The sequence below is a fragment of the Phaseolus vulgaris genome, chromosome 11 (assembly GCF_000499845.2).
Source record: "Phaseolus vulgaris cultivar G19833 chromosome 11, P. vulgaris v2.0, whole genome shotgun sequence".
Taxonomy (NCBI): domain Eukaryota; kingdom Viridiplantae; phylum Streptophyta; class Magnoliopsida; order Fabales; family Fabaceae; genus Phaseolus; species Phaseolus vulgaris.
The window spans coordinates 30,640,487-30,664,197 of NC_023749.2; the positions used below are offsets into that span (position 1 = coordinate 30,640,487).

The 23,711-nt window shown below is 36.9% G+C and overlaps 3 protein-coding genes across 5 annotated transcripts; 2 read left to right on the forward strand and 1 right to left on the reverse strand.

The window, feature by feature from the left end:
* Positions 1-2,550: 2,550 nt before the first annotated feature.
* Positions 2,551-11,269, reverse strand: LOC137830908 (uncharacterized). 3 transcript variants are annotated; one of them, XM_068638331.1, is made up of 7 exons: positions 10,944-11,269; positions 10,513-10,577; positions 10,398-10,433; positions 9,342-10,290; positions 8,835-9,096; positions 8,238-8,326; positions 2,551-2,801 (listed from the first exon to the last, which is right to left on the reverse strand). In XM_068638331.1, exons 1-6 carry the CDS (start codon positions 11,004-11,006, stop codon positions 8,256-8,258), a joined length of 1,446 nt encoding a protein of 481 aa, XP_068494432.1. In that variant the 5' UTR covers positions 11,007-11,269; the 3' UTR covers positions 2,551-2,801; positions 8,238-8,255. The 3 variants fall into 3 exon arrangements, with proteins under 3 accessions (XP_068494432.1, XP_068494422.1, XP_068494414.1); XM_068638321.1 differs by lacking the exon at positions 2,551-2,801 and adding an exon at positions 2,967-3,327; XM_068638313.1 differs by lacking the exon at positions 2,551-2,801 and having other exon boundaries at positions 7,700-8,326.
* Positions 5,006-6,986, forward strand: LOC137839126 (uncharacterized). The gene is made up of 4 exons (XM_068648256.1): positions 5,006-5,477; positions 5,786-5,813; positions 6,071-6,162; positions 6,916-6,986. Exons 1-4 carry the CDS (start codon positions 5,006-5,008, stop codon positions 6,984-6,986), a joined length of 663 nt encoding a protein of 220 aa, XP_068504357.1.
* Positions 11,270-14,505: 3,236 nt separating the features above from the next.
* On the forward strand, positions 14,506-14,817 carry LOC137839135 (uncharacterized mitochondrial protein AtMg00810-like). The gene has a single exon (XM_068648264.1). The coding sequence runs from the start codon at positions 14,506-14,508 to the stop codon at positions 14,815-14,817; it is 312 nt and encodes a 103-aa protein (XP_068504365.1).
* The last annotated feature ends 8,894 nt before the right edge of the window (positions 14,818-23,711 follow it).

Consider the following 23,711-nt stretch of genomic DNA (forward strand, 5'->3'; position numbering starts at 1 on the left):
AATATGTGAAATATACAAGAAAATGAGGGTTAAATTATGCATTAATTTGGTGTGTGTAATATCTCGTAATATTAACGTCTGATTAAAATAGTCATATGCAATTTTAGGAGGATAAACTTACTATCGATATATTTTGTGAGTTCAGTTAAAAAGACTTTCCTTCTTTAAAGTTAAATGATAGTTTGATAACATGCAATCTAAGAGTGTTGAGACTAAATATATATTTACGCTTAATATTTATACACCGATTCGTTTGTTATAAAATATTGTCTAGTTCTTGATTAAGTTTCACTAGGTAGACTATCACTACAAAAATTCTTTGTACCTCAACCACTCTTGGCTAAAATTGAGTATTATTTGGACCACAACCATTCCTAGTTAAGATTGAGTATCCTTTGGAACATAACCTTTGATAGCTAGACAATTGTCACTCCTAGTTAAATAACTAAGTATTATTTAGAATGTGACCACTCCTAGTTAAACAACCAAGTATTATTTGGTTTGCAGCAACTAAATAAAGTATTATTTGAAATGTAGTCATTCCTGGATAAGACTAAATATTGTTTGAAATACAATCACTCCTAACTAAAATATCACAATAACGATCATAGAGTTTCTCACTAAAAGAGTTGTGGCTTCTTATGACATATGCAAGATAAAGTTCACTCTTTTAGATAAAAACACACCAATGTTCTACCAACAACTAGGTTTTGCAACTTAAGATTTTAACTCCAAAAGCTCGTAAGATCATTAGTTTATCCTTTTTTTTCTTCTTTAAAGGATTTTTTTTCATAAATAGAGAGGTGGAAGAAAGAGTTGTTACAAATCCTTTTATAGTTGTTGAGACAGAAAGAGATCCTTTGTTCCTCAGCTGCATTTGTTCCCATAGATTGACAGTGCATTAAATCCTTAGCATGCCACATTGAATGCATACTTCTATTTAAACAAATGTTCTAATACTTACCCTAGCTTATTAGGCCTAAGCCTAAGTCAGATTACTTTTATCTCAACTAGAATGAATTGTAAAAGACAGGAGGACTATATATACTGATGACAAAATGTCATTTCAATGAAGTTGTTGGCATAGACTCACAGAGATCTTCATATTGAGAGTTCTTGTTAGATCTTCTAAGTGAGCAAATAAGAGAATATTATCTGCAAACATATGTTAAAAGTAGTACTATGTAAGTTTTTTAACACATATTTTAGAGTTTATCTTAAGTATAAACTTATATATATATATATATATATATATATATTTTGTGTATGTTGTCCTTGAACAATTTGTGTTTATCGTCTTCAGACAAAAACATTTCGTTTGTCATACAAGTTCATGTTTTAATACTTTATTGTAAGGACTAAAATTATCCATAGTGTCAACACAAAGTTTATCTTCAACTTTTTATATTTATTTTATTTTATTTTAGTACAAAATTAAAACATAGAAAGTCATGTATACGCTTAAATCATTAAACTTTTATATTCTTAAAAAAATAATTTTCTTTCAGTTTAAATCTATTTTTGTCTGAAAATAATTTTCTTAGCTTAAAATATCAAAATACGAAATAATGTGTATTTTTTTCTGTAAAGTGAGAAAAATCATATTTAAAACAAAAATATATATGACTAACTTGACTTGCATAAAGAAATTGACCCAACATGCTTTTTCTTTTTATTTCCATATTCTTTTCTTTTTATTTCCATATTCTTTGTAAAACCATTTATTGATACTATTTTCATATTCTTTGTAGAACCATTCATTAATACTAACATTGAGTGTGGCTAATAATTATTCAGCATGATTTATAAGACAAAACATAAACTTCATGTCTTGTCAACCACACAGTTACGTGCATGAACACTTGAGCATGTCTGTATTCGGTAATAGTCATTAGCATCTTTATTGGATAATGGACGTGAAGTGAACAAAAGACCAAAAAATACATAATATGAAAAATAGGAGTATAATAAAGTAATTAGAAATTTAAAGATAAGTGTAATAAAACTTAAATATTTCATTCACTACGTAAGTAAATAAATTGTAAAAAGTTTAAATGGATATTCAATAAAGTATTTGTTTAATTAATTAGACTTTTGCTGATGTTGAAAAATTAAAATAATGAAAAGATTAAGCATTTCAATTCTTTAATTTCAAGAGAAAAATTCGATAACAAAATTGTTTTACTAGTGATTTACTAGAATTCGATTATGTTTAATATTTATTACAGAGATTGGAGGTTTAAAAATTAAGGTCAGATTGATTGGAGAGATAGAAAGGGTAAGAATGTCGTAGATTCAAATTAGATTGAATTTAGTTTAAACTTTAATGAAGCTCAATTAATTTTAAATGATTTGGATTTATTTTTGTTTTAGTAACCGACCGAACTTAACCTTAGGGTAGGTTGGATAAGGAGATTGACTAATTAAAAAAATTGCGATCATCTCTTTTAATTTTTTTTAAAAATAAAGTAATTATAATAATTTAAATGTTTTCAATTATTATAAGCAACTAACAACGTGAGTGGTATTTTTGTACCTCAAAATTCAGTATTAAATTTAACTAATAACTTATTAGTGTTTTTATTTATTTTATAGATGTTATGTAATCAAGTTGTGTGCTTTGTATTTGAAACTCAGAATGTATTATCCAATCTAATTATAATGGAATGCACTAAGAGAACTTAACTCAACTCAAAATATGTAATTGATTATGATTTAGCCCAACCAAGCCCTTGGTTTAGTAGTTGCAAGACATGTGAAGATAATATTTGAAATTGCTTCCTGCACCAACACTTTTGAACCTGCACCTAACACAATTTCAAAAATTTCAAAAATACTCTTAATTTCAGAAATGAAAATCCAGAATTGAAATAATGCATTCCAGAAAAGTATATCCATAATAGATTATTGTGTTCTGGATATAAAAAATCCGTAAAAAAAAAATCTCATTTTGGATAAGAAAATCCGAAATTGAAAATTAATACATTTCAAAAAAATTTATCTATAAGAGATTATTGTATTCCGGAAAAGGAGGTCCTGTAATTTTATATGTATTTCATTTTTTAAGGGTAATTTTGTCTTTTCCCTTATAATTGGGTACACTTATACGGTGCAGGAAGCAATTACCAGATAATATAAGGGTCTATGCCTTATGCAACCCAATCAATTTAATTTAAACTACACCTGTTAAAAGATCCAAAAATCCCTCCTTTATATTGATATTAAACATACATTTTCTTACTCCAACTCTTCTTCTTCCATCTCCGTTGCACCCTTTGCGTTGCACTCCTTCGATTTTTTCTTCTTCCGTTCATAAGTCGGAGAGTCCTGCTCAAAATACATTGGTCACTACCATTGATAACTACATTGCACTCTCACCTCCGTTGAAGAGGCATGTCTTTGTATTTTTTTTCTCACTAATTGTATGTTGTCTTTGATTTTCGGATATGAAAATATATTATAGAATATGCACAATCCATAATATATATATAGAATGTATATAGATTATGCATTTTCTATTACTAAATCTGAAAACACACTTTAAAAAGTACAATCTAAGATATATAAATACATTCTCGATTATTCATTTAATGTAGAATCTTATGTATATATAATTAATTACCTTTTTTTTTACACGGATCAATATTCAATTTATTACTATATTTTTTAAAATATATTCAAAATTCCGTTAAGCTCCACTTTACCGCATCGCATGATGCTTATGTGGAGGTACTTATGTGGAGAGGAGAAGAAGCCGAAGGAGTGCCGTCCGTTCCTCGCCTCAGAGTGTCACGACCAGTCGGAAGCCGACAAGGGGCACCAGCAGATCATGCACGAGATCGGGCGGTAGGTGGCAGAGATTCAGAACGAAGGTCTGGGTGAGCACCGGCTGCAAGACCTCAACGACAAGATCAACAAGTTGATCCTATGACACCTTTCTTGTTCCTAATCGTGGCCCAAGGCCTATCCGGATTGGTAAATCAAGCAACTAGAAGAAATTTATTCTCGGGAATTAAAGTTGGGGACAAAAATGTCAAGGTGAATCTGCTCCAATTTGCTGATGATACCTTATTTGTCTGTGAATCAAGTATGCAAAACATTTTGACTATTAAGGTTATGCTAAGATGTTTTGAATTAGGTTTTGGCCTTAAAGTAAATTTCCACAAGAGTAAAATAGGCGCAGTTGGAGTGGACAGGAACTTGGTCAAAATGTACTCTGAAATCCTCCATTGTAGCATAATGGAACTACCCTTCACCTATCTAGGTCTACCTGTAGGCGGTAATCCATCTAAATGCTCATTTTGGGAACCGGTGTTATCAAAGATAAGAAAGAGACTGTCGGCTTGGAAAGGCAAAAACTTATCCTTCGCGGGAAGAGTTTGCCTCATAAAATTCGTTATCAATACCATACCATTATTCTTCTTGTCATTCTTTAAAGCACCGGTTGGGGTGTGCAAGGAAATTATTAAGCTACAAAGGAATTTCTTGTGGGGTTGGGGAGCAGAAGGGAGGAAAATTGCTTGGTGTAGCTGGGAGAACATATGTAAACCAAAAGAGGAAGGTGGTCATGGTATTAAACGCATTGACCTTTTTAACAAGGCCCTCTTGGAAAAATGGTTATGGAAACTGAGGTCCCCAGAGGTTGGTTTGTGGAAGGATGTTTTAGAATCAAAGTATGGATCTTGGAGGACGTTAAACTTAAATATACCAGCTCGAAATAAGCACAGATCTAGATGGTGGACGGATTTATCCAAAGTAAGCCTCTCTGATCAGGACAATAGTTGGCTCGAATCAAATATGGTTTGGCAGGTGGGAGATGGATCAAAGTTTAAATTTTGGGAAGATAAGTGATTAGACAATACTCAACTCAAAGAGAGATATCCTAGAATCTACAAAACCTCCTTGTTAAAAAGATAAACCAATTGTCAGTTTCGGAAGATGGTCTTTAGAGGTTTGGGAGTGGGATTTCAGCTGGAGAAGAGTGTGGTTTGAGTGGGAAAAACCTATGATAGTAGATTTCATGACAAGTATAGCACAAGTATCCCTTCATTCAGACAAGGAGGACTCATGGCTATGGAATGATTTATCCTCCGACAACTTCTCGGTAAAATCAGCATACTCAATGTTAGCATATAATGGGAATGGGAGTACAAATGGTCATGTTGCTGATCTCTGGAATCTAAAAGTAATGCCCTCATCTCAGTTCTACGTGTGGAGGGCCATGTTGGATAGGATAGCTACGAAGCAGAATCTTCACAAAAAAGGGATAATAATGAGTGATACATATTGTCCTCTATGCGGGAGGGAGGAAGAGTCAACCTCACACATCCTCATTACGTGTAAGGTATCAAATTCAGTATGGAACATGTGCAGTAATTGGCTTGGGATTAGTATGGTGAACCACAATGTCTTGGAAAACCACTTTGACCAATTCTTTTGTTCGTGCTTTAACAAAGAGGGTAATAACTTGTGGAGAAGTATGTGGATTTTCGTGATATGGTGCATTTGGAAGCATAGGAATAGAGTTATTTTTAATCAAGCAAAGAGTGATGCAGATGAAATCTTCACCCTGGCACAGGTACAATCCTGGGCATGGATGAAACATAAAATAAGGAAAGTAAACTTCTATTTTTCTGATTTGATTTTATCCCCACAAACTTGCATTAATATGGCAACTAGGTAACTTTTTCGGTCTGAAAGCATGATTTACCTTGCACGATCTTTGTTTGCCTTGTTTTTTTTCCCTCTTGTGCTTTGGTCACTTAGTGGTAAAATCATATTTCAGTCCTTGTGATGGCTGCGAGGCGTGAAAGGTATGGTCTTTTGGTGCAGGTAATCAAGACTAAAATTAGAATGGAAGGACTATGCTTTATTGTAGCTTGCCCGCCAACAAAGTTTTACGAGGGAGTGGGATGGAGTTATTGGGATGGAGTTATTGGAAGCAAGCATCACTCATAGTTGAAAGAAGGGAGGAAGCATTTAAACACTCTGTTGTTAGCTTGCTAAATTTCCAACAGCTAACCTTCCATCATATGCTAGGCAATTTTTTGTTAAGCTTTAAATGTTGCAGGTTATTTGGGAAGCAGGCCAAAGTTTTAAGAGACCAAGGCTGTAAAAGGGCAGCAGGGATAGAGTCTCACTTAGTCATTATGTTTGTAACTTGTAAGTTTTGTGTTCAGCTGGTTTTTTGTAGAACCAACTCTGTTATGGGCAGGGGTTGTTTTCTGAAAGACAAGGTTCTTTGTGTAAGAGTGTTGTTATGGGTAGGGGCATCTTCAAAGCTTATGCTCTTTATGTAACTAGAGGGTCTCTTTTCTTTGCTTTGTTGTGTTGAAAGTTTTAACTAGGTATGACTTATGTATAAGGGTTGAGACACCTCTAAAGTGTCTCATTTTATTTTATTAATTCATTGCCGGAAAAACGAGTACAATATTGAGGGGGAGTGTACTATTGTGTTTAGGTTGGACATAGTGTCATAGTCTCTTATATGAGTTTGCTTATGAATCATTGGTCTTGAATCTCTCCTTATCATTGCCATTAATGTTGATGTACTGCCACTAGCTATTATAGTACATGATAAAGTAGGATTTCCTAGGGGCCCTCCTAATAGATTATTTCTACTGAGCTATGTTGAACACGTGACTTGTAGACGGTGGAAACTAAAGTTGGTCTCCCATAGATGCAAGCTAAGTAAGTTTAGTATCCGTCATCCCCAAGTTGAGGACACAATGTTTAAAATCGAGTTGTTGCTACTATGCAACATTAGTTATAAGATTGTTGATAAAGGCCTCATATCAACATTTGTTAAGAGGTGGCACCGCGAAACAAAAAATTTCCACCTCCCTATTGGTGAGATGGCCATCACTCTTAATAATGTTTCGACATTGTTGCATCTCCCTAATGTGGTACAATTAGGGTATGAGAAAACGATTCATCATCCCCCACCTTTCAAAGGTGGTGAAGTTACTGTCATTGATGATCAATAGTTGCACTCTGTCGACCATCTTGTTATCGATGTGACAATGACTTCACATCCCTCAAGATGTGCAGTAAAATACATTCATTGGTTTAGATCAATGTCACACAGTTACATACTTCCTCAAATGGACGACAAAGATTGACTATATGTGTACTGTTGCATCGCCATCCACATAGTTCTAATGATGACCAAACACAACTATTGTCACAGTAGAAGTTATTTCCATTATTATTTACCATAATTTTTTGTTTTGATTTTTCAAGTGCTTAATGTAATTTCAATGAAAGGAGGATATATCCAGGAAGATCGCCAGCTACAACTTCGAGAAGAGTGAAACAATTTTTGTATGTGAAATAAAGAGGCTAAGGCCAAATAGAGCAACACATGGAAAGAGGGTAGTATTAGAAATTAGGAAAAATGTAGCACTTTTATTATGCAAGTATGTTAGACAAAATTAATTTTGGTATAAAAAATTGAACCTTTCAAAGAGAGATTCAAGACCAATGATTCATAAGTAAACTTATATAAGAGACTACGACACCACGTCCAACCTAAACACACTAGCACACTCCCCCTCAATATTATACTTGTTTGAGCCAATTACCAAGACGAACCAGACTCAAATATAACTACAAGATCTTTCTATGAGAAACAACATGAAGATTCGACACCAATGAACCATAAACAAATATATAGAGAAGACTACGACATTACCTTCAATTCAAAACATTAATACAATATTTTTTTTTTGTGAGATTCAATTTTACACCTGAATTCCTTAAAGAGAAAAGGGATAATGGCATGCTAAATTTTATAGGCAGCCCAATGTATTGTATTGATAACAAGTACATATCGTCATTTATTAGTCAAGATATTTCTACTAAAACTCTGATGTGGATTTATTTGGACAATTCACAAAATGTTACCGTAGTTCCAAGATCGGTCAATAACTCCCATGAGTGTTGCTAGGATTTTGGTATCGAGTTGTCTATGCAACAATATGTTTCATTTTCCTTGTATTAATTTCCGTACGTGAAAATAGGTGAAAGTGAATTGACTGAATTACATCATTTGATAATGATGAAAGCTAGAAAAGAAACTCAAATTTATCACCAAAATTGCACGGTGGGACCAAAACCATACTAGATCTACGATATATACTAAAATTAGGATAAACCAATATAAGGCTTCACTGAGGCACGTGACTAAGCCATTTGAAAGGGGTCATCATTTCTTTCCCCAAGTTTTTATCACTCACCTGAAAGAAAGAATGTACTCATCTAGCGTAGTAAATCCTTCTGGCTAGATTAACTGGGTTCTTTGCCTCACGTTCATTGGTGCTCTTTCCTGCATTAATGAACTTGCATTAGACTTGGAAAGTTAGCTAATACCACTTAAATTAACATGCAAAATTGTTGATTGTAGTGCAATTCAATTTCAAGATGAAGAGGCATAAACTGATACCATAGAGAAGTTTTAATTCCAAGGTTAAAAACATAGGATGACAACATGAGTACATGTCAGTGGCAATGATTCTAAAATTTCGCAACTTCAAAAACATGAACTAGTAAACAAGTATATAAACAAATTGATATTTGGTTAGAAAGCTCAAAAAGGTTAAATATAAAAAGTCATTCTTAATTTTTACTTAACTGTTCAAGTTTCTAGGAAATGTACATACCAAGATGAAAAAAATGGAAGATATATCATGTTTCTAAAGATAGTTTTAATATTTCCACCACATTCGATTATATTCTTTGATAATAATGCATGCTATATTAGACGTCTGACACAATAAGAGATTTTTAAATAGAAACAATAAAGAATTGTCAAGCAAATCAATTGACTGCAATACCACTATTTGTCAAAGCAGTTGATCCTGCTTTGTCTCCTTTTTGTAGGTTGTGTTCAGTAGTTCTATGACTTCTAACAGGCCTCCCTGCAAAAACACCTCTTGCAATGCATTTCTGATCCACTGTCACATTGCCTTTTCCCTTGACTGTCAAACTATTAATCTTGGTAGTTCTTGGTTTCTCCTTGGTACCATCCATACAAATGTTTTCTTTATTCACTGCGTGTTGTAACAATGCCTTTGAACCTGTAGACGGATATTGGACCTGCAACGGATACCCGCTATCGTTGATAAACAAAAACTCTAAATTGTAATAAGTAGCTACAGAACTGTAACTTTCAGAAAAGGGATGCACTCAAAAAATTAAGTCTCTGATGCATTTACAATAATTTGGTGAAAACAATTCTTAATACTTAATTAATATGAGCTTTATATACTCATAGCTACATCATTTAAAATAATGTGTAACAAAATAGAAATGCATGACTTAAGGAGAGTGCAGCTTCTCACCAATGACTTTGCTGTTCGATGGTAAGTTGGCTTGGCAAAATTGATGCTACTTCCCTTTCTGTTACCAGATTTAGCTTCCTCGGCTGATATGGCAAATGCCTTCGATGTTTCACCTGGCTTGCAACGATTCTTGATTGTACGATTAATTGTCACCCCACCTTTCTCATCTGTGATTTTCTCTCTTTGATGCCTTGATACAGGCTTAACTTCATGACTTGTGTTTGAACATGAACCAAGACTAGACTTCCCAGAAGATGATTTACGGCCCCTTGATTGCGTGCTATCATCACCTATCTTCACTTTTGAATTCTTTCCTGAAACATAACTTCTCCTAACGCTAATAACGGATGAACTTCTACTTTTCTGATCACATGGTTGACTACTTACCTCCAAACATTTCTTTTGTGGCTGAATTTTTGAGACTTTTCTTGTAACACAATATTTCCCAAAACTAACCATCCTAATTGATGAACTTCTTTTCTGATCACATGGTTTGCTAGACACCTCCGTATATTTCTGAGTGTTCTCAGATGTAATTGTGCTTCTTGCAGAGCTTCCACCTGTCTTGCGGTCAGAACTTGAACTACCCACTGGTTTGCTACAACTAACCTTTGACTCGGGTTTTCCTCTGGCATCGGGTTCAAAAGTCAATCCAAACTTCCCACTCAATGCTCTTTTTGGCCTGTTCACATTTGGTTTTAATCTGGGTTTCACTTCTTGGCCAAAGCTTGAACATTGTTGTAAGCCACTCCTACCCGTCTGTTTATCTAACAAAGTATTCAGATCAATACCTTCCCACTTCTTGTTGTTGTAGTGTTTGCCTCTAGATCTCGAGACCGAAGAAGGAAGCTCAGGCGAATTTACTCCTTGCAAATCAATTCCTGGTGCCAATATCTCCTCGCCCTGAGAAAACTTGGATTTTAACTCTCGAGCAGACATTTGGTGGAATCTGAAAATGATTTGTATAAAGTACACAAACTCAGTTTAGAAAACAATCCCAAGGTCGATATCAAATCGACAAAATCCCCAAAAAGAAAATTCCAAAAGGTTCCTTACGGATGACTTGTGTTGAACCAATCATCATCATCACCTCTGCAGCATAACGAACTTAAAAATCAAAATAATAAATATAATTTGATGAAAATAAAGTTCAATCTAATAGAAAACTCACGTGCCTACACCACCAGATACAGCTTCAACTGCCAAATCCACCCACATAGGTGCTTCAATATGCTCCTGTATTTCACACATTTGCAACACACACAAAAGATAATCATAAATTAACAATAGAAAACTCCGAATACCACAACAGAACTAACAGTAACGAGCAGAGAGATATAAATTGAAAAGCACAATACTAACTGAATAAACATCTTTGAATCTAACATATAATACCTTAATATAATGATAACAATAATACTAATAATCAATAACAAGAACAATCATAATTAAAATGCAAAATTATGGATTTCAAAATCGAAAATATTTAATGTTTCACGAACCGAAAATATTTGTCTACAGAATGGTTAAGAGCATTGCAATAAAACTACTAGAAAACGGTGACGAAAATGAAAAGCATAACTAGGGAAACAAAAAAATTACCAGAAAAGCCCAGTTATCATTGGTCTTCTTGATCGCAACCCCTTTCTTCTTAGAAGCTTCCATTGTTTTCAAGAAGAACTGCGAAAAACGCTTTCAGTGTGAGATAAGTTGTTGTTGCGATCTAAGAAACTGCACAGAGCAGTAATAATTGGAGAACATGGTGCGCGAAGTTGGAGAAGAAGAGATGCGACTGTAGGTTTGTGTTTCTGACTGATTGCTGTCCATGATACGAACCGTTGGATGATGGGAGCGATGTTTTGATGTACGGATGGGATCGCGCGTATTGGATGGTTCAGAATATTTGACCGTTGGTATCCCATTCAAAATGTTGGAGCTTGGTCCTTCGAAAATACAAGTCTTAGTAATGCTTGAATTACGGATTCAAACTTAGATATTGGATTTAAGATAATTTGAAAGGTAAAAAAAAAGTTAGGACGTTTAGATTAAAATAAATAAATTTAAAAGTGTAGGGAAAAATTATGAAAGTTTCTGAGTGAAATTATATTTTTTTAATTGATAAAAATGTAAATTTATATATTTGTCATGCATTTTAAAATTGTTCAAAAAATTTAATTTGATTGTTTATTTGTGAATTATAATTATTTTAAATTAAAACATTATTTTTGACAATTGAAATATTATTTTCACTATTGTGTTCGAGTTCACTTTGGAAGAAAATAAATTATGTAAAAAAATTCGAACCATATTCATGATTGTTATACACTTGATTTAGAACAAAGTTGTAATTATGGATTATTTATTTTTAAATTATAGATGTATTCAATTAAAAGATTATTTTCGATATTGTGTTGGAGCATATTACTTCTGATACTGTGTTGGAGCTATAATTTCATAGAGAAAATAAATATCTATGAAAAAAATATTAATGCAGTATTTTAGTTTATTAAAGCAAATAAAGTCTATGCATAACAAATATTAAACATACACTAAAATATATATATATAAAGAAAACATGAAATAAATAAATAAATAATAAAAATAATAATTTTCCAGAAAATCATTATGTTACATTGAAATATGTATCATTCAAAAAAAAATCCTTAATTTGTTTAGAGATTCATGTAATAATTAAGATTACAGGTTTGAAAAGAAAAACACATATGCATAATATAAATATTATTAATATTATTAAATACTTTTAATATTATAATATTATTAAATATTTTTAATATTATAATATTATTAAAATTTAATATTATAATATTATTAAATATTTTTAATATTATTTAGTATAGTTAATAAATTTATTTATATTTAACAAAATAATATTTTCTATTATATTTTTCAATTTTTTATTATTTTTTATTATATTTTTATTAATAATAATAGTAAGTATACAAAAAAATCATATTTGTAGTAGTATATTTTTGGTGTTCATGGATACCTACAAATGACTCTGAAGCAATACCCTTCCCACAATCCATGATAAAACATAATAAAAAAGGTTAAACTTTTGTAATAACACAAATAGTTCCATACATAAATATTAATAAAGGTCGAATGTCAACATTAAACCAACAAATTGTTCTTACAACAATATAAATACAAGTTTAGGGATGTTACACAAAATTAATTATTGTAATAACATGTCTACATTTCATTTGCTATAGTATCCCTAATTTTTGACCTGAGCCTATAGTCATCCTCACGAGTTTGCGAGTGTGACACATCTTTATCACCTTGCATCAAGTCACGATCAACTTCTTACAACAAAGAGTCATCATTACCCACTTCGTGAAGAAAGTTATAAGAATACAACATGTTAAAACAATATCGGTCATAGTGTCCACAAAGTAATCAGGCTCTGTTTCGCTAGCGATAATTGGAAATCGCTTTTTGAGGACACCAAATGTTCTTTCGATAACATTTCTTAGTGAGGAATGACGATGATTAAACAACTCGTGGCCATTTTGTGCACCTCTTCAGGAATACTCTTTTAGATGGTATCAAACTATGCGATATGGAGTTTGTTCTCGTCGGTTGACTCGAACGGCAACCTTTGACCCTCCTATCTCCGCCTGAGAATCGTACTTCCTTGATCGAAGAATCTCTCACCTACAAAGACAAAGGGCGCCTTGAGGGTCGTTTGCACTCCGACGCTCAAGTAAGTATAAGGGCAAAGAAACACCAAATGTATAAAGTAGTTCCAGTCTTAGAAACTGTGTACCTTGTTAGGGTTCTTAGCACCGTTTATATAGGTTAAAACTAGAGTTTACCTTTGTTTCCTTACCCATGTTTAGGGTTCCTTGGAGAATGTCCCTACGCCGCTATTACATAATCTTAGCGTAATCTGGCACATGAACTTCCCTTAACTAGAGTGCAACGACTAACAGAGTGGTCGCCTAGGTACCAACTTCTACGCCTAATCTCTAGCGCCATATGTTTTGCGGGTGCCCTAAGTGTTCACGTGCCATGCATGCAGCTTCCCTTGGAAACCCTAACCCTAATGGGCCTTAGCGCCTCCAAGGATTGTTTACTCGTGTCGCGCCTGACTAGGCTATACACACCACTTGCATGGATCTCTCGTGACTTAGTCTTTTCTCATACCTGATGTTTTCAACTGATAACTGTGTAATTTTGGGACCCACCTTACGTGGCCCAATATAATTGTTTAGACCGTCGACGTCCGATCTCTCCCTCTTCTGGCAAGGTCTGATGTCGATCTCCAACGTCGAGGTCTATGGTACCGATGTCCGAAGACTGACCAACACCCTGATATGTGAATCTGGGGCCCACCTTATGTGGCCCATCTTTACTATCAGGCACCAGTATGTGATGTTTGAGGTCAGTCACGGGAGTCGATGACCGAGGACTGGTCGGGACAGAGTTATAAATTGGGTTTTGAGCATAAAACTCGCGTCTCCAAGGTAGTATTTGCCTAAAACCATCCATTAACACTTATTACTTATAAGTCATGTGACCAAATGAATATTTATTATTACACTTGAAAACACACTCAACTAACCTTTCGGAATGACTAATGGATCCTCTCGTACAAGCACATCCTTATTCAGAGTTCAGATGATCATCTCGGGCGGGTCAGATGTTGTTCTGTGCAAAATGCTCATGGGGATGTTTACGGGAACGACCCTCCAGTGGTTTAGCGAAGTCCTAGACGGGTGTACATAACATCTTTTCAATAGTGCGGTTGCTGCTTGCCTTTGCATGTCTGAGCGGATTCAAACTATTTCAAATGGATGTGAAAAATGCCTTTTTAAATGGAATTATCAATGAAGAGGTATATGTATCACAACCACCCGGTTTTGAGGATCATCAACTCCTTAATCATGTTTACAAGTTGAAAAAGACTTTGTATGGACTGAAACAAGCTTCTATACAATGGTATGAGAGGCTTGGCAATTTCCTCTTGTCTCATGGCTATGAGAGAGGCAAAATTGATAAGACTTTTTTCATTAAAAAGTCAAATTCTGCTATTATTTTAGTCCAAATATATGTTGATGACATTATTTTTGGTGCTACTCATGATAGTTTGTGTAAAGAATTTGTGGCAGCTATGCAGTGAGAGTTTGAAATGTCAATGATGGGAGAGTTGTCCTTCTTCTTGGGACTGCAGGTCAAACAATCTAAGGATGACATCTTTCTAAGTCAATCCAAGTATTGCAAGGAGATCCTTAAAAAGTTTGAGATGGAGAAATGCAAAGAGGCAACTACACCAATGTCCACAAGCTGCTACTTTGATGTGGATTTGGTTGGAGCAATAGTGGATCAAACCAAATACAAGGGATTGATTGGATCCTTTCTTTATCTCACTGCTAGTAAGTCAGATATCATATTTGCAGTTTGTCTTTGTGCAAGATTTCAATCTAATCCAAAGCTGCCAAGAGAATACTGAAATATCTAAAGGGAATAACATTTGTTGGTGTATGGTATCCTTCTGATTCTGCCAAGAGTTTGTCATTCTCCTATACATTCAGTTGGATACTCTGAAAATTGGATAGAAAAAGCACAAGTGGAACTTGTCATCTTCTTGGCTCAAGTCTCATATCTTGGTACAACAAAAAGCAAGCTTGTGTGGCCCTTTCAACTGCAGAAGCTGAATACATTACTGTTGTAGCACAGATTCTTTGGATTAAACAATAGGTAGAAGATTTTGGGTTGAAAGTTAGCAAGGTACCTTTGCTGTGTCACAACACAAATGTTATAAATCTTACCAAAAATCAGATTTAGCACTCCAGAACAAAGCACATAGAGATCTGTCATCACTTTATAAGGGATCATGTCAGTATTGGAGATTGTGAAGTGAAATTTATTAAAACAAAAAAGAAACTGGCAGACATTTTCACTATAAGCCTTGTAGTGACTTGATCGTCGGAGTGCAATCAACAGGTAGGGCCCCCTCTGTTTCAACAGAGTCGCATTCCAACATCCAAAGGAAAGAGCAGATTCTAGTGAGATAGACGGAGCCAGAGCTTGTTCCCAGAGTCAACTGGCGACTAGGTCAACCGACAAGAACATTTGGCACCCACCGTGGGGCCCGATAAAACCAGGTCCCGTCCATAGTTGTGATCAAGCTATCAGGCGATATGAGAGATACTCGACAAGGTCCATCTGGACAGGAAGGAGGTGACAACTCCACCTTGCAACAAATCATGGAGACCATGAGAGCCCTCTGATCACGAAACGAATAAGCCATGGCTGACCAGTTGAGGCCATTCCTCAAGTGTGGAATGTGGTAAACCTCGAGTTGTATTTCAGCGAAGATATTATTGCTTATTGTTTTCTTTTTGAATGATGTGTGATAAATTTGTTCTTTGAAGATGATACGTTTATCTTTGTTGATTTATTTGAATTCGCACATGGTAAGTTGACCTAGCTCGGTATAAGTACGAGCATAGGCGCTCTGTGGGATTGATTTTTTCGTTGGTTTGCTTAAGCATAACACAGGTAAGTCAACCAAGCTCGGTGTCAGTACTTCCACTCGAGTATAGGCGCCCCACGAGTAAATGATTACCTAGTGGCAGGTAAGACGGGGGGCATGTGTACCGTGCAGGAGAGCTTGTCATCTTGACCCAAGTGTTTGGGGGAGGTCATCTCAGTGTTTGGACCCAAGAGGTGAGTCGTGAGCTCGACTCAAATGTTGGTCAGCCCAAAGAAGGTAATTAAGATAAATAGATATTTTATTTGTTGTGATATTATTCTGAAGATAAAATGTAAAGGAATATTTTATTTGTTGTGGTATTATTCTGAAGTTAAAAGATAAAGTGTACCGACCAAGTAGTCGGAAGCGATGACGTGGCAGTAAGCGATGATATAAGCGTGTTGAGCGGAACACCTGGTTGACGGAAGGGAAGTACAGTGGGGAGTCTGTGTAGTCGGCAATCGTTAAGTTGGCGTTCTCCGATCTCTAGCATATCTAACCGGCGGTCACCAGGCTTGTGTCGTAGTCGCCGTATGTGAGCTTAGGCGACCAAGTGATCAGAGACCGCCGAAAGAGGGACATCGCCGAAAGATCAGAAAGGCTTGCTTAAGGCCTTCAAAGAGTACAAGCACGGAGGATGAGGTTGTCAGATGATCATTCCCTGGCCAGAGGTCGAGGCAAGGGAACAGTTTCCCAGAACATACATGATGTGCAAGTGAAGCAGATCGTGATAGCGGCCGGCGAGACCACAGAGAAGGTGTGCATGGTGACACCCCGTGCTCGCCACTCAGAAGAGATCGCGCTCCAAGGCAGCTATGCACCGAGTTACTCCTTGCATGGGTAACTTAGTCGAACAGCCTGAAGAGTAGAAGTGACGCTCAAGTAGAGGACGCTCCAGATGGTGACACGTGTACAGCTGGATGCAAGCCACGTGTCCAGAGGTGTAAATGTCAGGAGAGAGAAAATGCACAGGTATATAAGGAATTCTAACGAACTTCTGAGGTACGCGCGTTTAGAACACTTCTTTACGCTTGTGAGAACATTTGAGTACGCTGAGAGAGAATATTGCACGGTTCCTTGAGTTCTTAGCTTTTCTCTTAGTATTTTGGTGATTCCGTCACTGACTTGAGCGTCGGAGCGCGATCGGCCGCAGCGGCGCCACTCTGTCTTTTTCAGGTTCTTGAGGAGAATCGAGGTATGAAGGACGGAAGCTAGCGTGGTGCAAAGCCGATCCAGAAGGAGGAACCTTCGACGTGGCAAGACTCTTGCCCTCTGGTCAACCGACAGGATCATAAAGGAATATTTTATCTGTTGTGATATTATTCCAAAGATGAAATATAAAGAGATATTTTATATGTTGTGATATTATTCTTAAGATAATAGATAAATAGATATTTTATCTATTGTGATATTATATGTTATCTGTTGTGATATTATATTGTGATATTATATTTTATCTGTTGTGATATTATATTTTATTTGTTGCGATATTATTCTGGAGATAAAAGATAAAGAGATATTTTATCTGTTGTGATGTTATTCTAAAGATAAATGTTAAGTTTGTTGCGATATTATTCTGAGGATAAAAGATAAAGAGATATTTTATCTGTTGTGATGTTATTCCAAAGATAAATGATTATTATCTTTTGAGTTTGTTGTGATATTAGTCTGAAGATGAAATATATAATTATTATTGTTTAAATATGTTATCATATTATTATGGAAATAACGAATATGTGTAAATATGTTATCATGTTACTCTAAAGATGATTTGAATAATTAATTATCATTTAAATATGTTGTGATATTGTTATCATGATCATGATCTCTCGCAGGAAAGAAGTTATTCTTGTTATTGGATATAGAGCGTAGTAGTGTAAGAGAACATGTCAAGGAAAGTTCTGGCGAGGAAAGACTTGGTATTTAAGTGCGTCCATTGGTGACCCACCTCTCTTTCCTGGGAACTTACCTGGTGTACTAGTTTACGATCTACAATATGCAACAAAGATCAACTTTGACAAATTTTCCAGAACTCATGTGTCGAGAATAACAAATGATTATGTCCTACTGTAGCTTGACGGTAAAGGGCAATATAACACCAAACTTTTATATCATACAGGTTCATAGAAGTGTTGGGCGACGAAACCTATTGGCTGGAAATTCAAGACAATGGAGCGATTCCTCGAGCCGGGAACGCGGCAAGCCTCAAGTTCTATTTTAGGTTTTTTTAATGAGGTCACCCAATGAAAATTATTCATAAAGCATGTTTGCATTATACTTTGATAACACCCGGAAGGCGACTTGACCGTCATGTTGCCCAAGCAAGCGCACTGCGTGTACGAGTGATTAACGAGACGAGGTCACCTATCCCTCTGGTAAGATTCCAAGGCTTAGGTGGCTCCACAATTATATAGTTCAGCTGTGATGTTCTATTCTCAATAAGACTCTCAGTTTAGGCACCCTGAAAAGGCTTGAAGTAACCTCCCTTTGGGAGTATAAAGGTTAACAACGGTTCAGGCATGAGGATCTCTTGCTCAGTAAAATTATGAGCTCAGGTATCCCTAATCGCAGCTCGCCATTGTATTAGCTAAAGCCATGTTTCCCTTGGTAAGATTCCAAGGCTGAGAGCGATTCAGGCGCGAGGACCTCTTGCTCAGTAAGACTCTGAGCTTAGGTGCCCCTAATCACAACTCGCCATTGTATTGGCTCGAGATAAGTTCCCCTTGGAAAGATTTCAAGGCTGAGAACGTAGAGATTGATAGCGATTCAGGCGTGATGACCTCTTTCTCAGTAAGGCTCTGAACTCGGGTACCCTTGAATCGTAGCTTGCCAACGTTTGGCTCGAGCTGCGCCAGGAAACCTCCCTTTAGGGAGTGTTAAGATCCGTAGCGGTTTAGGCAAGAGGACTTTTCGCTTAGTAAGACTCTGAGCTCGGGTACCCTGAATCGTAGCTCGCCAACATTTGGCTCGAGCTAGGAAAGGAAACCTCCCCTTGGTAAGATTCCAAGAGTGGGAGCGTAAAACCTCGTAGCGATTCAGGCGAGGGGACCTTTCTCCCAATAAGACTTTGAGCTCGGGTACCCTGAATCGCGACTCCCATCATTTGGCTTAAGTTGGGGAAGATGACCTTTCTTGGTAAAGATTATGAGTTCAGCTGCCCTGAGTATGTGCTATAAGGCAAGACAACCTTTGTCTCAATAAGATTCTGAGTTCAGGTGTTTTGAAGTTTTGTTTGCCATAACTCCAAGTGAATTTAAGATTTTTTATCCGAGGTCAGGGTATGCCAACCTACCTCGAGGTTGTAGAGTAGACTTTGGAGTGCAAGCAACACTCAAGTCGGATACTCCAACTAAAGTTAAAATTATCTATCCAGGGTCAAGGTACGCCAACCTACCTCGAGGTTGAAGAGTAGAATTTGGAGTGTAAACAACACTCAAGTTAGATGCTCAAACTAAATTACTTATCAGAGGGCAGGTAAGCCAACCTACCTAGATGTTGAAAAGGAGACTTGGCGTTGTAAGCTAAACATCAAGTCAGAAACTCCAAGAAAAAGGCATTAATATGATAGACATGGCATGTGAATTGAAACCCAGGTTAGATGTCCTAAAGGCAAAAAATATGAAAGAAGTGCCTATGTGGCTTATCCCAAGAAAGACGACCTTCCTTAGTAAGATTCCAAGCAAGGATCGTCGAGGTATATGGTGATTCAGATGGAACAACCTAGGCTCATTAAGACTCTAAACTCGGGTGCACCACGAAGGTGTTAAAAGTAGACTTAGTGTGTAAGCCAATACTCAAGTCAGATACTCTAAGCCGCCAAATGCCATTTAAGGGCAGACTTGGTATAGAGATCGGCCCCAGGTCAGATGCTCAGGTCACCCCTGATCTCGGGGAAGGATGTGTGAGGAAAGTAGTTAAACTTGTTTATCAAGGATGATCTTGAAGCTTTGATATCTCCAAATCCATGGTGTTTGATGGAAAGCTAAAGTTGTTTCTTGTGTGGGTGGGATCTGGGTAGATTAATGTGTAATTCACTCTTTGTTTGAATCTAAAACAGTTTGGAATCAAAACCTTTTTGAAAAAGATTGTTTTATAAAGAAGTGGAAAAACAACCATTTGTTTTATCGTTTCAATAGGTTGTTTGACACTTAATGGTTTTTGAAAAGGGTTTGAAGCTGTTTGACTTGGTTGACTTTTCTATCAAACCAATTCAATCGGTTGTTTCGAGAATTGTACCGACCAGGTCATCGGGTGTGATGACGTGTCTAGCACGTGACCACGTGAGGCGGGTTTAGCAGAGCACGTGGCTAAAGAAGGGTTAGTGGTTCAGAAGCTAGTGTAGTCGTCGTTTGTGGAAGCGGCGTGCTACAACGTACATGATTGGTTGTCGCCGAGATCGTATAACGTCGACGTGTTGACGATGGGAGATCAGGTGGTCTGACGTTGCCGCGAGGAGCACATCGCCGGATCTCCCAGTAAGCTCAGTTGAAGCTGATGAAGGCTCAAAAGTGTAAGTTCAAGTGTACAATCCCAGTAAGGCGATTGTTGCGCCAGCATAGGGCGTGTGGGTTGAAAGGGACAACTTGCCTATCAGCGGCAGGATTCCCAGAGTGGATATTCGTTGGTGACAAGGTCTCCTCAGCCCAAGGACATTCATGGCGCAGTGATAAGGAGGGTGCCATTAACAACGGGCGATATCACAGAGATGGTGCATTGTGCTGCACCCGATACTCGCCTGGTCAGGTGGTGTTCTAAGGCACATTGCGTGTTAGCTTGCTCCATGAGTAGATGACTTAGCTGCGCGGCTGGTTACTACACAGAAATAACGTTCAAGTTGCCCCAACCCAGATGACGACACGTGTAGGGTTGGATGCTATCTGTTACTCCAACCCAGATGATGACACGTGTAGGATTGGGTGCAATAGAGAAGTGACGCTCGAGTTATCCTAGCTCAGATGATGACACGTGTAGGGCTGGGCGTTACCTACTATCCCAGCCCAGATGGCGACACGTGCAGGGCTGGATGCGAGCCACACGTCCAAAAGCATAACGGCCTGGAGAGAGAAGAAACCTAGCTATAAAGGTAAACTTAACAGAATCTACAGAGGTACATTTTCATTACGGCTTATTTGCTAGGGTTGTGTGCTTTAGTACGGTCCTACAGAGCATATTTTCTGAGTTTTTGGGTGTTCTTGTTAATGACTTGAGCGTCGGAGCGCCACCGACCGCAGAGGCACCACCTTGTGTTTTCAGGTTCTCTGAATAAGCTTTTTGTGGTGTGAACTTGAAGGGCACGTGGAGTCAAGCTGGTGAGGAGTTTCGTGACGAGGCAATGCTTTAACGCTAAGTCAACCGGCAGGATCAAGAATTCAACCGATTGTTTGTTGAAAATCCATAACAAAATTTCTATTATGTTTGCAAATCAGCTTTAAATGTTTTCTAACTGAATAGGCTCCTACTTTAAATGTTTTTTAACATCTTTTGGAGTATTTAAAAAGGTTGTTATACGCTCCTCAAAGAAAAAAAAACAGTTTTTAGACATTTGTGAAACTGTGAAAACATATTTGAGTTTTCAAGATTTGCATTCAAGCTTTTGGGTTTTCTCAAAGAAGTGGAATAGGATTGCTGTAATCTTTTGATTTGATCTTCATCAGGTGTAATCCTTTCTGTATCTCTTGTATTTATGAATAGTGGTGTGTAAGTGCAGAATCATAGGGTGTTCTAATTTTTGTGGTGTTTGTGTGCCAAAGGAAGTGTGTGACTTGAGGTGTTCAAGGTCACTTCTTTGGTGGTGTGTTTGTAATTTGTATTTTGATTGCATAGTTGATACCAGTGGTTTCTGGGGACTAGATGTAGCTCTTGGAATAAGAATGAACCAGTATAAATTGCTTGTGTGTTTTTCTCTTGTTCTCAACTCATATAAATTTTGCTTTTAAGTTGTTTTTAACTCTGCTAATAAAAACAACTGGTTAAATCGTAAAAACAACCGGTTGATTTTCTGAAAATCAACATAAACAATTGTTGTTTGATTGTTTTCTGGATTTCTATATTTGTGATTTTGCATTGAGCTTCGTTATACCTTCAAAGTTTGTGAAAATCTTTCATAAACAATTCACCCCCTCTTGTTTAAGGCCATATATTCTAACAATTGGCATCAAAAGCTTGGTTATTGTAAAATATTCAAGTTTGATCCTAAAAATCTTTTTCTTCTGGCTAAAAAATTATCCTTTGGGGAGGGTGCATCAATAAACAGGCCACCTTTGTTCTGTGGTTTGAATTACCAATTTTGGAAGGTACGTATGAAGATGTTTGTTGAATCTCTTGATAGAGGAATATGGGATGCAATTGAAAATGATCCTTTTATTCCTAAGCTTGAAAATGATGGTGTTTTTATTGAAAAACTTTGGTCCCAATGAACTAATGCAGAAAACAAAAAAGCAAAGTTTGATTGCATTGCAAAAAATATTATCACCTCTGCCTTAAATTCTGATGAGTTTTTCAAGGTCTCTCAATACAAATCTGCTAAGGAGATGTGGGATACTCTAGAAGTAACTTGTGAAGGAACGAACGATATAAAGAGGGCAAGGAAACATACTCTAATCCAATAGTATGAGATGTTCAAAATGCTTAAAGGAGAATCGATTGCGGATGTGCAAAAGCGATTCACTCATATTGCCAATCACCTCATGATTCTTGGAAAGGTCGTTGACAAAGAAGAGTTGAATATCAATGTTCTCGCCGGTTGACTCAGCCGCCGTTGACTTCAAAGGCAGATGGTGGCTCCTCCTATCTCCTAGTGGTTTTCACTCTCTCTTTGGGTAGCTGAGAGTGGCTTTGCTGAAACAAAGGGGGCCCTACCTATTGATTGCACTCTGATGATCAAGTCAGTACTGGGCAAAGAAACAGTAAGTGTGTAAAGCAGTTTTAGTCTTAGAAACGACGTACCTTTTCTAAGGTTCTTACCACCCTTTATATAGGTTGTATTAGGTCAACTTCCCTATCCCTCAAGGTTCTTCCTTAAGTGGAATTAGGGTTCGCTGGTGAGGCATCATGTGAGGCATTGCACAAGCTTAGCGCAGCCACGGCATAAGACTTGCCTCTTCTGGAGTGAAATCTTTCTAATATCATAGCTGCCAGGGTACCTACTGATGGCATTGAGCTCTTCTCTTTTGTGGTTTTCGGGTGGTTTGCGGAAGCTTAGTGGTTTGTTGATGGATCAAGGCCCTCCTAGGAGGTGTGGCTGCCTTGGAGGTGCATGAGAGTAAGGAAATTGAGGGAGGTTCAGCCAACCCCCTTTGGTAGGTGAAGGATTGAAGATTAAGACCTAAATCTTAGGCAAGAGAGTAAAGTATGGCTCAAGTTTGGCAGCATAACAATACTCAATTTAATCTTGCAATACATGAGGTTGACTCCTCCTTTTATAGGCTAAGTAGGACCGTAAATGGTGACCTAAATGATGAGCAAATGCAAGCCAAATGAAATGTAAAAGAGTAGCACATGGAGGCACATGGAACACATGGCACATGGGTGCACATGGCCTTCTAACTTGCACATGGCCGGTCCTAGATTAGTGGGGAGGTTATAGAAACCGTAGCTAATCTAGGTTAACTCCTCCTTAATCCTAATTTGTAGAATTTAAACAAAGGTTCACAAGGCTATGCCATTTACACCACAATTAAGATTAAGCTACACTTGATGGGCCTTCATGGAACATATACAAATTGGTCTCTCTTCCATCCGTAGCTTGATCCAAGTCTTCGTTTAGTCTCTTGGCCATGGACCTAGTAATTGGTCCATGGTGCTCTTGCCCTTGTTCTAGACGCCCTTGCCTTGGTCCTAGACCGTCTTGACTTGGCTCTAGACGCTCT

Excerpts from the sequence above, each read along its gene's own strand:
- LOC137839135 (XM_068648264.1), top strand. The coding sequence starts at position 14,506 with ATGGGAGAGTTGTCCTTCTTCTTGGGACTGCAGGTCAAACAATCTAAG.
- LOC137830908 (XM_068638331.1), bottom strand. The coding sequence starts at position 11,006 with ATGGAAGCTTCTAAGAAGAAAGGGGTTGCGATCAAGAAGACCAATGAT. Across the intron at positions 10,291-10,397 it reads TGGTTCAACACAAGTCATCC|ATTCCACCAAATGTCTGCTC; the intron begins GTAAGGAACCTT and ends AATCATTTTCAG. Across the intron at positions 8,327-8,834 it reads AACTGCTTTGACAAATAGTG|GAAAGAGCACCAATGAACGT; the intron begins GTATTGCAGTCA and ends TCATTAATGCAG.
- LOC137839126 (XM_068648256.1), top strand. The coding sequence starts at position 5,006 with ATGATAGTAGATTTCATGACAAGTATAGCACAAGTATCCCTTCATTCA. Across the intron at positions 5,814-6,070 it reads ATGGCTGCGAGGCGTGAAAG|GTTATTTGGGAAGCAGGCCA; the intron begins GTATGGTCTTTT and ends TAAATGTTGCAG. Across the intron at positions 6,163-6,915 it reads AGTCATTATGTTTGTAACTT|GGTATGAGAAAACGATTCAT; the intron begins GTAAGTTTTGTG and ends TGGTACAATTAG.